The 14,072-nt window shown below is 43.7% G+C and overlaps 1 protein-coding gene across 1 annotated transcript in view; it reads left to right on the top strand.

Annotated features, from left to right (window-relative positions):
* LOC129177369 (uncharacterized) overlaps positions 1 to 14,072 on the top strand; it is a 38,940-nt gene that overhangs the window by 8,459 nt on the left and 16,409 nt on the right. The window contains exons 14-19 of the mRNA XM_054768481.1: positions 43 to 180; positions 3,532 to 3,635; positions 4,315 to 4,435; positions 4,525 to 5,129; positions 11,196 to 11,268; positions 11,504 to 11,664. Of these exons, the coding sequence (XP_054624456.1) occupies positions 43 to 180; positions 3,532 to 3,635; positions 4,315 to 4,435; positions 4,525 to 5,129; positions 11,196 to 11,268; positions 11,504 to 11,664 (1,202 nt within the window). The remainder of the gene's footprint in view (positions 1 to 42; positions 181 to 3,531; positions 3,636 to 4,314; positions 4,436 to 4,524; positions 5,130 to 11,195; positions 11,269 to 11,503; positions 11,665 to 14,072) is intronic.

Below are 14,072 nucleotides of genomic sequence, written 5' to 3'. Positions count from 1 at the left end.
TGACAGTTGTGATGTCACCACATATTGTGCCCCCTTTTTTAGTGTTTGAAGACTCACTCAAGTGTATTTACCACAACGGTCAGTGTCAGCACTTCTGCGATGGCTCAGGGAAGCAACGCAAATGTTCCTGCGCTGATGGGTACATTCTCGGCGAAGACGGACGGCAGTGCGTGGCACAGGGTAATACCGTCATTTTCAAAAGAACCTGTTCCTTTGTACTTGCTTCTCCTCAAGGTGACAAGGACACATGCACAAATGATAGTCCATACATCCACCCATCTACTGTATCTTCTTCCGCTTATCCAAGGTCGGGTCGCGGGGGCAGCGGTCTAAGCAATGAAGTCCAGATTTCCCTTTCCCCAGTTACCTCGTTCAGCTCCTCCCGGCAGATCCCGAGGTGTTCCCAGTCCAGTTGAGAGACATAGTCTCGTGTCCTGGGTCTTCCTCGAGGCCTCCTACTGGTTAGACGTGCCCTGAACACCTCCCCTGGGAGGCATCCGGGGGGCATCCTGACCTGATGCCCAAGCTACCTCATCTGGCTCCTCTCAATGCGGAGGAGTAGCGGTTCTACTCCGAGCTTCTCCCGGATGACAGTGCTTCTCACTGTATCTCTAAGGGAGAGCGCAGCCACCCTACGGTGAAAACTCATTTCGACCACTTGTACCCACGATCTTGTCCTTTTGGTCACTACCCAAAGCTCATGGCTATAGGTGAGGATAGGAGCGTAGATTGACCGGTAAATTGAGAGCTTTGCCTTTCGGCTCAGCTCCCTCTTCACCACAATGGACCGATGCAGAGTCTGAATCACTGCAGACGCCGCACCAATCCACCTGTCGATCTCGCTTTCCATCCTTTCCTCACTTGTGAACGAGACCCCGAGGTACTTAAACTCCTCCACTTGGATTTGGAGGTGCTGATTCTCATCCCAACCCCTTTACACTCAGCTGTGAACTGATCCAGTGAGAGTTGAAGGTCACAGATCGATGAAGCCAGCAGGACCACATCATCTGCAAACAGCAGAGACCCAATCCTGCATCCACCAAACCGGAACCCCTCAATGCCCTTGGCTGCGCCCAGAAATTCTGTCTATAAAATTAATCGACAGAATCGGTGACAACGTCCAACGAAGTCCAACCGTTATCGGAAATGGGTCCGACTTATTGCCGGCAATGCGAACCAAACCCCGACACCGGTCATACAGGGAACAAACCGCCTGAATTAGGTGGTCAGGTACCCTATATTCCCAGAGTACTCCACACAGAATTCCTCAAGGAACACGGTCAAATGCCTTCTCCAGGTCCACAAAACACATGTAGACTGGTTCGGCAAACTCCCATTCACCCTCAAGGACCCTGCCAAGAGTGTACAGCTGGTCCACAGTTCCACGACCAGGACGACAACCACACTGCTCCTCCTGAATCCGAGATTCAACTATCCGGCGGATCCTACTCTCCAGAACCCCTTAACAAACCTTACCAGGAATCCTGAGAAGTGTGATCCCACGATAGTTGGAACACAAGCTCTGGTCCCCCTTCTTAAAAAGGGGGACCACAACCCCGGTCAGCCAATCCAGAGGTCACCGCCCCCGGAGTCCACGCGACGCTGCAGAGTCATGTCAACCCAGACTTTCCCACAGCATCCAGGGCGTTAAGGAACTCCGGGCGGATCTCATCCACAGGGCCCTGCCACAGAGGAGTTTTTTAACCACCTCGGCAACCTCAGCCCCAGAGATAGGAGAGACCACGGCAGAGTCCCTAGGCACTGCTTCCTCCTTGGAAGACGTGTCAGTGGAATTGAGGAGGTCTTCGAAGTATTCTTTCCACCAATCCACAACATCTCGAGTCAAGGTCAGCAGCACACCATCCCCATGTTCGTTTTTGCCACAGTGACCGACAGAGCCATAAACCGCTTGGCCTACCGGTACCTGTCAGCTGTCTCCGGAGTCGCATGGGCCAAAAAGGCCCGATAGTACTCTTCTTCAGCTTGATGGCATCCCTCACCACTGGTGTCCACCAACGGGTTCTGGGATTACTGCCACGACTGTCACCAACCACCTTCAGCCGCCTCGACAATGGAGGCACGGAACGTGGACCACTCGGACTCAATGTCTGCTGCCCCCCTCGGAACATGGTAGAAGCTCTCCCGGAGTTGAAACTCCTTCTGATAGGGGACTCTCCCTGACGTTCCCAGCAGACCTCATAATACGATTAGGCCTACCAGGTCTGACCAGCATCCTCCCCCACCATCGGAGCCAACTCACCACCAGGTGGTGATTGGTTGACAGCTCCGCCACTCTTGTCACCCAAGTGTCCAAAACATGTGGCCGCAAGTCCGATGACACGAAACAAAGTCGATCATCAAACTGTGGGCCAGGCTGTCCTGGTGCCAAGTGCACCTATGAACACCCTTATGCTTGAACATGGTGTTCGTTATGAACAATCTGTGACGAGTGCAGAAGCCCAATAACAAAACACTGCTCGGGTCAGAGGGGGGGGCCGTTCCTCCCAATCACACCTCTCCAGGTCTCACTGTCGCTGCCAACGTGACCGTTGAAGTACCTCAGCAGAAACAAGGGAATCCCCCGAGGAAACACTCTCCAGCCCTCCCTCTCAGGACTCCAAAAAGGACAGGTATTCTGAACTGCTGTTTGACACATAAGCGCAAACAACAGTCAGGACCCATCCCCCCACCCGAATGCGAAGGGAAACTACCCTCTCGTTCACCGGGTTAAACTCCAACGTACAGGCCCTGAGAATGGCCACACCTGCCGTCACCTCTCACTGTGGGCAACGCCAGACTGGAATAAAGACCAACCCCTCTCAAGAGGACTGGTACCAGAGCCCTTGCTGTGCGTTGAGGTGAGTCCGACTATATCTTGCTGGAACTTCTCCACTTCACGCACCAGCTCAGGCCACCAGAGAGGTGACATTCCATGTGCCAAGAGCTAGCTTCTGCAACCTAGGATTGGACCACCTAGGCCCCCGCTTTTGGCCGCCACCCATCTCACTCTGCACCCGACCCCTTTGGCCCCTCCTACGAATGGTGAGCTCATGGGAGGGGGGACCCATCTTACCTCTCCAGGCTGTGCCCGGCCGGACCCCATGGACCAAAGACCAAACACTCGCCATCGTGCCCCACCTCCAGGCTTGGCTCCAGAGGGTGGGGCCCTGGTGACCCGCGTCAAAGTTGTGTCTCTTCATTGGGGTCTGTTGAGACACTCTTTTGTCTGGTCCCTCCCGTAGGACCTTTTGTCCTGGGTGACCATACCAGGGGTGTAGAAGTCCCTGACAATGTAATCATTGGGACACACAAACTCCTTCACCACGATCAGGTGGTGGCTCAGGGAGGAGACAAATGATAGTAATTAAGCTAATGCCTGCTACTGACTAAAAGTTATGGCTTATTAAAAACGGAATTTTTTATTTTTTAAAAGTTTCACACAAAAATAAAAACACTGTAAAAAACCCTGTAATGTCCATAACAGACCAGTAGTTGGCGATGGCCATGTAAACGTGCATTCCTGTTTTCCAGTGGAGTTTCCATGTGGTCAGCTGGCTCCAGCCAATCAGAGCATGACAGGTCAGACGAGGCTTGTTGGAGCCAATCATTGTCCCAAAGGAGAGTGTCCTTGGCAGGTAAATACTTGTTGTTCTGCCAGCACCATTGTTAATGCCAGTAACTGTTATCAGCTGAGGTGCTCTGGTCTGTAGCAAAGGATAACTCATACATGGTCCATTGTGCATCGCACATTTAGAACATATTGTTTACACTATTATTTTTAACAAAAATCTAACCAGGAAAGCCAAGTCACAACATAACTACACGGTGTTTGTGAATTGTTGTGTGACAAAACAATAACGCTTTTTGCTGATTTACTGGACCTAAATTATGCATTTCAGTTTGGTGTAATTTTAAAACTAGTCCATATGTTTGGTTCATGTAGCATTTGCATTTCAGCAGAACTGAAATAATCAAACAAATCTCACTATCAAGAGTAATTGCACCAGAATCTGTAAAACTGAATCAACCTGGCAAGTGTATTACAGCTCAGAGATGAAGATACACTATCAATTATAGCCTATTAAAAGCCAAATTCTGAGTCTGGTATCGCTAGCCGTGCGGTGTACAGGAGGGTATGATGAGCAATTGGCAGCCCCTGACAGGTTGAATGACTTCCAATTCCCTTCACATCAAAGGCAATTTACTTGTACAGTGTGAGTTGAAATGTGAAAACAACACTAAAATTGCACAGCTTTGCAGGTCTGGGGGCTCATGGTTCAGACTCTTAATAAAATACATTCATATCATGATCAGGTTCTGATTGAATTGAACGGGGATAGTCATTGTGGAGGCTCTCTGATCCGTCCTGACTGGGTGATTACTGCAGCCCACTGCGTCCATGGAATCAACCTGGACAAGCTTACGGTGGTGGCAGGTAGGCAGATGACAGAAGCTTTGTTTCAAAGAAACAACTGAATCGTCTGCAAATAGTTTGTCCTATAAAGCTGCTGTTGCTGTTTCCAGGGGAACATAACCTGGATGCTGTCGATGGCACAGAACAGAGAATCCCAGTTTCCAAGGTGATTGCTCATGAGGGTTATGTCCCAGCGACAGGTGACAGGGACATTGCGCTGCTGCATCTGAGTAGAGACGTGGCCCTAAACAGCCAGGCGCTCCCTATCTGCCTGCCCACGAAAGACTTAGTGGAGCACGAGCTGCTACCGCTGCGGTACCACACCGTGTCCGGTTGGGGCAAGAGGACCAGCGGGGGAAATGTCGCGTCCAGCGGCCTCACCTCCCCTGTCCTCCGCAGGATGTCTGTCCCTATCATCCCAAACTCCCAGTGCTCACAGATATCCCAATTCAACTTCACCGACAATATGCTGTGTGCCGGCTACCTGGAAGGTCAACAGGAGAGTTGCCATGGAGACGATGGGAGCCCACTGACCAGTCTCTTTGGTTCGACCCACTTCCTTTTGGGCGTCGTCGGATGGGGGCGGGGCTGCTCACACTCAGGGTACTATGGTGTTTATACCAACATGGCCAAATTTGTTGACTGGGCAGAGTCCACCATGAAGAATCCTCTCACAAGCACAATGTCACCTGACCTGATGCTGCAACAGAAAGTTGTTTAAGAGCCAGTAAGAAAGCTTTTTTAATTTGAACTTTTATTGTTGAACAGCACTTTGGTCGACACTTTTCAAAGTGCTTCATAAATAAATAAAATTATTTCATTTGATAATTGATTCATTTGACCAACGTGTCAGGTATGAAAATAAAGAAATTCCAACTACAAATTAGTTGTTTGTCCTTTATGCAATAAAGTCTGAAGTCAAGTTGTGTAAAAACTAGTGGTGTAACGGTATGGCATAATCAAGCATAGGTACGTACCTCGGTTTTTAAGATCACGGTTTGGTTCATTTTGGTACAGTAAGGAACAAAATGTAATACATAAAATTGCTTAGCTTTTGTGTAAATGGCTTTAATGATTCTTAAAATTAAACATAAAAAAGTACAAACTGCTGGCCAGTAATTTTCCAGTAAATACAAATTTAAATATAGCTGTACCAGACATAAATCTTTGATACATTTTTTGCGTTAAAGACGCTACCAATCCAACCAAACCAATCCAATGTCGGTCAAAACATGGACTTTTTGTCATAAGTGACAATGCAAATGTAAGTGCAATATCTAATAATATATTTAATTAATAATGAATTTATTTTGGCCGGACAGTTGCCTAGTGTTTAGGATGTTGGCCACACAGTCGGGAGATCAGGAAGATCTCCGTTTTGAATCTCCGTTTGGGCATCTCTGTGTGCAGTTTACATGTTCTCTTCGCGTGTGGGTTTTTTCCGGGTATTCCAGTTTCCTCCCACAATCCACAAATATGCATGTGAGGTAAATTGGAGACTCTAAAATTGCCCATAGGTATGAATGTGAATGTGTATAGTTGTCTGTCTACATGTGCCTTGCAATTGGCTGGTGACCAGTCCAGGGCGTGCCCTGCCTTTTGCCCAAAGTCATCTGGAATAGGCTCTAGTATACCAGCGACCCAAGTGAGGATAAGCGGCATAGAAGATGAATGGATGGATGGATTTGTTGAGAGCCAATAAAAAACAAGCTTTGGGCTTGTCCCTGGGTCACACTTTAGACACCCCGGTTTACTGGGTTTCTTTTGAGGAAAGTGCAATGATGCAGACAAGTGCAACAGTAGCATTTTGAACAGTCTGAATTATTTATTTTTTTGTAAATTAAATTGAGTAAATTAAAGGACCCATAAAACATAACAGGGTGTCCAGGTTCTGGCTTCACCTGCACTAGACACAACTCTACTAGGCAAAAGCTGTGCTACACTGTATTTGTTTACCAAGTAGACACTTCCTGTTTTAATGTGTACCTTGTGGGAAATGGCTACACTTCTGTACCAAACCAAAGGTTTCATACTGAAAAATCAGATTTGTCTATTTTGATAATAGGTTGAGTCAATGCAGAATGCTGCTGGTGCCAGTGTAGCCGGGCTGCCAGTGTATCCGCCTGTCCCGACTACACTGCGTTGTGTTCTGGTGCACGATGGAGGGACACAGAGATGGCTTTGGAACAGAAGTTTATTCCTGCAGTGTGGTGGAATACATGAAGAGGACGTGTGCGTGAGCTCATCAATAACAACGGGCCTGTCAGCCAGCACAAAAATGGACTCAAAATGTAAAGAAAGTAAAGTAAATAACAAAGGTCATGAAATGAATACAATACATTATAATAATGCAATTCCATTAACTGAAATGCACATAACTGAAGCACAAGAAATGGAATAAAAGAAATAAATCATTCAAAGTAAAACAATATACCTGCAGTGTGGTGGAATACATGAAGAGGACATGCGCGTGAGCTCCTCAATAACAACGGGCCTGTACAGGAATAAGGCACATTCAGCACAATGCACGATAGCACGCTCACGCACACCCCTAATAGGAGAGTAAAACGTGGCTGATAGCTAAATAGTTAGCTTGCTCTCCCACAGTCAAAACCATCCCCAAAACCACACTGCACAACATATTATTAAAGAAACATAAATAAGTAACAACATGGTTTCCATTAGGTTAATATAAAACCATATTTTAACCACTGAAATGTTATTACAGAACTTTGTTGCTCCCACACCAACGTACCTGTTAGCCAGCACAAAAATGGACTGACTGACAACTGAGCAGCTGTACGACATCCCCTGAACCTTCAAAAGAAAAGCTTATACCATGACAAAGGAAATACGAAAATAAAGTTACAAATGTTAAATTATAACTTAAGAAGAAACCAAAACAAATCACAAAATAGGGATTTTGGAGAAATTAACCCATAAACAAAAACATTTCAGACATGACAATACATTTTTTTTTCGCATCTGTTACACCAGCAACTCATACATTGGTTTGTACTGATATACTGTATATATGAAATAAATACCAACAGGTTCTCAGTAGTATTTCAGTGGGTGGGGGCCACGAGAGAAAATAATTAAAAAACACTCCAATGGTATTGATTTCAAATTTGCCTCACAGGGCCAGCTAGCAGGCATATAGTAACATCAGCATTTTTAACACTCAGAGTCACTTGAACACCTCATCACATGAACAGCGCAGCACTTAGTTGATCCCAGTCTCTGTTGTTGTGTCCCTGGGCAAGACACTTCAATTACCTTGCCACCAGTGCTCACACTGGTGTACGAATGTGAATGAACCCCAGGGCAGCTGGCTACAGATGTAGATTATCACCACCATTGTGTGACTGCGGAGTGAATGAATGATGGGTTCACTTCATTATGAAGCGCTTTGGGTGCCTTGAAAAGTGCTATAACAATCTAATCCATTATCGGGGGGGATTGGCCATCGGGAGTACCAGGAGGTTTCCCGGTGGGCCGACCAAACAAGGGCCAATGAACGATCGTTTATTTACTTATTTATTGCTCTGCTTTACTGTTACGCTATATTAAATGGAAATTGATACTTGCCAGGCACTAAGACCAAGCGGAAAACAATCGCTCAAGACGAAGACCGCCAACAAGCTCGTCGATTGTCTCTTTCCGTATCTCGCTAACCTGTGATTGCCCATCCCCGCTGTCACTCCATGAGTGGTTGGACGTTCTCCACGGTGTTTTGGTAGTTGGAGTTATTAAAGTGCTTGCCGTTTGTTCTGCCTGGGCCACGTAAACTAAACTGATTTTAATATCAGACGTTTTATTTACATTAACATTGGAATGTGTGCATCTGTGTGTTTGGTGGGGAAAACCAAACTATGACTGTAAATGGTTCAGAACGCTTGGTTATAACTGTCTAATCATTTTACTTGTCATAATACATAGCAAACATGGTGTGGTATGTTATCACTAAATCTAGTTATCTGAAGTATTGGAAAACAATAAGCATACTGTATGAAGCACTTAAGCAACATTGCAACATTGCACATCTCCAAGCTTACAAGTCACATGTTGCAATATGATGTGTTTTGAGCATGTACAGTACATCTGCTATTTTTACACTTTGTAATCATTTCTACCTATAATGACATCCCCCCCATCATGTCACCTGCAGAGCTCAAGTGTTTAAACTATCAACATGCTCCTATTTCAGTGCCGACAGTCAAATTTGCGTCATGAAAGACATTGACTTAACAATTTAAATAATATCTATGCTTTACATATTCTTTCTGTCAGTGTTATTGTCCTTCATAGTTACAAAGACTAAAACACTACTGTTACAATAATAAAATACATTGTAGCGATCTAATTTATCTTATTTATTATTTATTGTGTAAAACTAAGACATGAATAACATCAAATTAAAAGCACAAAATGAATGCCGACCCACCATCCACCAGTTCACGCCTGGAGTTTTTCCAGAAAGATTATTACATCGCTTTTTGACGTGTGGTAAAAGGCAGTCTGCTAGCATGAATTAACTTGAGACAAATGTGCACTTTAGTACTCAATAAGTCATCAAAACTTATCTTTATGCATTCCCACATAGTATCAGCATTTGACACCAAATATGAGCTGAAAGAAAAATGGTCTATCTGTGCGGTGAGAGATAAAGTTAGCACACGCACAATGGACATGCGTCAAGTGAGACGGATGTAACAGAGAGAATACGGCCACTTTTCAAAATAAAACATAAAAATAAACAAATAAATAAATAAATAAATAATGGGAATTATTTGTTGTTTCTGTGCGGCCCGGTAACAAATGACCCAGGGGTTGGGGATCACTGATATACAGTATTTGATTCAATGTTTTTGTCATGTTATTAGATGAATATTGATTCTGAACTGCTCCAGATGATGTTGCAATGTAGAGGTTTGGAGACAATGTTTTAGACCATAAAGGGTTTACTGGGTTTTTTTCCTTTTGTAATAATGGTATTCATCCCCAATTCTGTATGCAATTCTGTAATGCAACATATTGTTCTATTGCCTTTTTGTATATTATTCATGGTTTGTATAGTTGTGACATGATAGTGGTGGTTGTTAACATGTAGATTGGGTCGTTTCAACAATTAAAAAAAAAAATTTTGACCATCACTACAATCCTTATGTAAGACATGAACAAACTTTTATGTGTGTTCTAAAGAGAGAAAAACAGCTGGCACGAGGCAGCTAACAATGCCCTTAATGGGAAGCACCTATTCCGCCTATAAAGCCCACTAAGAAAAACGCAAACAATGTAACGTGACCTGCATATTAACCAAGCTACAGTGACATTGTTATTGTAGGAGCTAACACCGAAGAACTACTTTTCTGGCGTAGTGACACAGTGCCTTGCTTACAGTGCCTCAGGCCACTACCAAGAGGTAACGTAAGCTACTGGAGTTGCTGGATCGCCTGTGAATTTGGACAAATTAATGCCAACGTATAAATCATGCCTGACGTGTATAGTAGAAAGTTGTGGCAATAAGATGAAAAGTTGGTCACCTTTGAGATTGCACACGCCACCAATTAAACATCTGGACAGATTGAAGCAGAGGATGCTGGCTCTCAACACGACGACATCGCAAGGACCTCTGGAAGATGCTCGCTAGCGCTCAGCGTTTTTTTTATCTGAGGACTATGCTGAATGCTCGGGGAGCATAAGTGTTGAAGTGTTGTGCTGAAAGATACAGCCATCCCATCAGTCGGCATCCCAGTGAGAGCAGACATCTTAAGTGACTTTTTATTATGCTCTTATTTTGTTAATGAAATATTTAGCACTGGTGCTGCATGGTAATGCTGTGAGAATGCCTTAGTGTTTCACTACCTGGATCTGCATAGCACCCAACAACATTATTCGCAAGATTATTCTCTCTCCTGTCATGATTAGTGGTAGGAAATACTCTCTCTATGCTGCTGTTGTTGACGGAAGTAGGGCTCTATGCTGTGCGCTCTGTGAAATCAATGCGCCCAGGAAGGAAGTTCCAGTAATGCATAAAATTACCAAAATACGGCAAAATACTGTAAGTCTTACATGTTATCATGAATGTGCCTGCTACAACATAGTCACAGCATGTATATAAAACCATAAACCGTCTTTGGAGAGTTTTTAGAGGTGTTTGAATAAAGGGCTTTATAGGCAGAATAGGTGAAGAACGCACAGAAAAGAGAAGGACATTGTCTTCATGTCTCTTTACGAGGATTGTGGATGATGGGCAAAAATATGTGAGTGTGACAACAAAGAAATGTTTCATTGGGGTGGCCAAGGTGAGACCATTACTCACATAGGGGAGCAGCTCCGCCACTGGCTGAGAGAGATTGAGTTTGAAAAACAAGTTCACAAATTCAAGTTCCATAATTTGCAAAAACAGCCATCTCTGGTTTATTTTTTTTCACCTCTGTTTTTTTAAACAGACTTCTTAATTTTGCATTCAAAGTAATATTCATCAGACCAGATTTGGATTTTAAAAAAGTTCATCTGTTCAAATGGTGGGCATAGCAAATCTGCATCTCAATCATGACCACTTCAGTACAAAAGGGGATATTTTCCAGAGTAGAAGTCTCAAATCCTAACATATGGTTGTTGTATGTGTGTGAAACATAACATTGAACAGTCCCCGCCCCTTTGTCAATACTGCTTCCTCCCACACAGGGTCATCGGCCTCCCTTTCTCACCCTTTGCCTTGTATTCAGACTCCATTTCTTCCACACACCACAGAGAGCTTCTTCTTGTGAACTGACCACCGGGCGCCATGTTAGGGTTTCACGGGCTGTTGCTCATTGTGCTGCTGATCCGTATGGCCACCGCTCACGGTATGGAGTGTTCATGGTCACCTCCTTTTGTGTGTTTAGTATGTTGAGTGTGACTGTAGGCCGATTGTCCTGCTCAAGGACACCTGTTGAACATTCTTCCACCTGATTGGATGAACGCACCATTATTTCGACCACAAGCACAACATTTCAGTCCAGTTTGATACTGTGATACTGGCATGTGTAAAATGCTGTGCCTTTTAAAATTCTCTAAAATTCGTTCTCTCGCCATCTTCAGTGTTCCTGGGTGACGAGGAGGCCAGTCAGGTGTTGAGGCGGCAGAAACGAGCCAACAGCTTCTTTGAAGAGGTCAAGCAAGGCGACATGGAGCGCGAGTGTATAGAAGAACGCTGCAGCTGGGAGGAGGCGCGCGAGATTTTTGAAGATCGAGCAAAAACTGTAAATAATTCCTGCACCTGCACACTGCACACACATAATTGTTGCGCTTCGGAGTTTAGCATGAGCAAGCTAGTTGGTGGCTGATTCTTTTTTGTGTCTCGTTGAGCTTGTTGAAAGGTAGGCTAGTAAGCTGTTTGTCCAGCTAGGTTTTACTTGAAGTACTTTACAGTGGCTCCCTACACATCTGCGATTCAGCTTTCACGGCCTGGCAAATTTGAGGATTTTTGGTCAAAATTTTACTTTTTAATTTTTTTGTCACCCTAGGTCGGTAAAGAGTAATAACTGTTACAAAGCCCACCATGTTTACATGTTTATGTCTTTATGCTTCACTGGTAATGTTTTTTCGTCAAGTGTTGAGATTTCACACTTTGTTCAGCGGTCCTTCAGCACATAATTGTGGGCTCTGTGAGGCACAAAAGTTTGCTTGTCTACCAAAGCACCAGCTTTGACCGTCAATCTGGCCTCAGAGCTTGCAGCAAGGTGAATTATCGTTCATTAGTGGCTTCTACCGACACGGTTTCGTAACACCGGTGTTTGAATTCCAAGATGCAGTGAATACACCTGTAGTGAACAAAAAATGTTTAATACAAAAAAACACTTCACAGGAGGAAAAAGGCACAATAATACAAAAAGGCAAAGAGTCCAGTAACAACAAGACACAGCGCAAATGCCAAAAAAAAACATAAAACGCTGCCGAAAGCTAGCAGGAAACTACACGGTAACAAAAGGCGCTGCTGAAAACCAAGCTGGATTAAATTGTAGCAAAAAGGTGCTAACTAGCCGCTGCTGGAAAAGCCAGACAGGGAAGACAATGACCCTGGTTTGACCAGAAAAAAGCATACAATACAACAGCTGAAATGGCAGGAAGACGGTAAGCAGGTGAAGATCATGGAGCGATCTGGCCCCAGCTGTGTGCCAGAGTCCAGCATAAGATGTCTAGAAGGTAATTGGCGGCAGGTGTGCGCCTCAGCTGACTAGTGTGCACTGCAAGACATGACAGAAAGGCAGCAGCAGAGCGGCAACACAAAACATGACATTAAAATGACTTTTAAATGACTTTAATAAGTGTGTAGTGTGTTAATAAGGCATATTTAGAGGAATGTGTCGCGATGGCAACTGAAGAGAGAACGAGAGGGTTCTGAAACTAATCTAGTAATTATTACCTTCACTTTTCAAAACCGATGAGAACGTCAAGCTAGCAGGAGTATTGGCTTTGTAAGAAAAAAAAAAGACATTTTTGACAATGACTTGTCAATTTTTTGTCCCAGAATGTAACTATTATAAGAGCTACTGCACTATATACCCACTTAATCCTGCCTAGGCTAGTTTGTTAGCTAGACTACTGTACTGTATATACAATGTTCTATTTTTAGATTTTTACGAGTTAAATGTCTTCACAAACTTTACAAATACAGGTGATCCTCGGTTTATGGGGTTTTGCTGTTTTGTGGTTACGTGCGTGCTCCCATAAATTAATTAAAAACTTTATTTTGGTTCGTAAACACAAGACTCTTTTGAGAACTGCGTACAGTGCAGTGTGCTGAAATGGACACTGGACTGTCACGAGCATCATTAAGGATAAAGATTGTATTGTAACGTCTACCCAGATGACAGATGACATACAGTCAGGACACAGTCTCATTACTGACATGGAAAGGTTGGTAATGCTTTGACTTTTTAAAAAAATTTTTTATTACAGTTTCATTTTATTCTTGTATTTAGAGTTTGTATTACTTCATGTTATGTCCTTCATGTGTTCTGTATCCAGTGTGAGTGACTTAGGAGTTAATTTAGGTATCATTAAGGCCAGGTGTGTCCAAAGTGCAGCCCGGGTGCTATTTATATCCGGTGGCTGTTTTTCTATTTTAAAAATCAAATTTACGAAGATTATTTCAGAATGTTGAAATGTTTGGGGAAAAAACCTAACAGGAAAATTGGGGAATAAAAAGATCAAAGACCGAAGTTCATACTAATCATAGGCTTTTTCACCTACACCACAAAGCTGAGATGCAGTTTTTTCTTGAAATCTAATTAGTAATTTCCGGACTAAGGAGCGCACTAGTATGTAAGCCGCATCCACTAAATTTAAAGAGAAAAAAAAGATTTGTACATGCAGTGGTGTACAAAAGAGCCCCCTTCCTGATTTTGTTTTGATTTTGTTGTTTTTTTGCATGTTTGTCACATTTAAATGTTTCAGATAATCAAACAATTTTAAATATTAGTCAATGACAACACAACTGAACAGAAAATGCAATTTTTAAATGAAACTTTTTATTGTTAAGGGAGAAAAAAATCCAAACCTACATGAACCTGCGTGGAAAAGTGAAACCTAAAACTAATAACTGGTTGGACCACCCTTAGCAGCAACAACTACGATCAAGCGTTTGCCATAACTTGCAATGAGTCTC

The sequence above is a fragment of the Dunckerocampus dactyliophorus genome, chromosome 1 (genome assembly GCF_027744805.1).
Source record: "Dunckerocampus dactyliophorus isolate RoL2022-P2 chromosome 1, RoL_Ddac_1.1, whole genome shotgun sequence".
Classification (NCBI taxonomy): Eukaryota; Metazoa; Chordata; class Actinopteri; order Syngnathiformes; family Syngnathidae; genus Dunckerocampus; species Dunckerocampus dactyliophorus.
The sequence above is the reverse complement of the archived record's forward strand: the minus strand, read 5'-3'. Positions and strand labels throughout refer to the sequence as shown.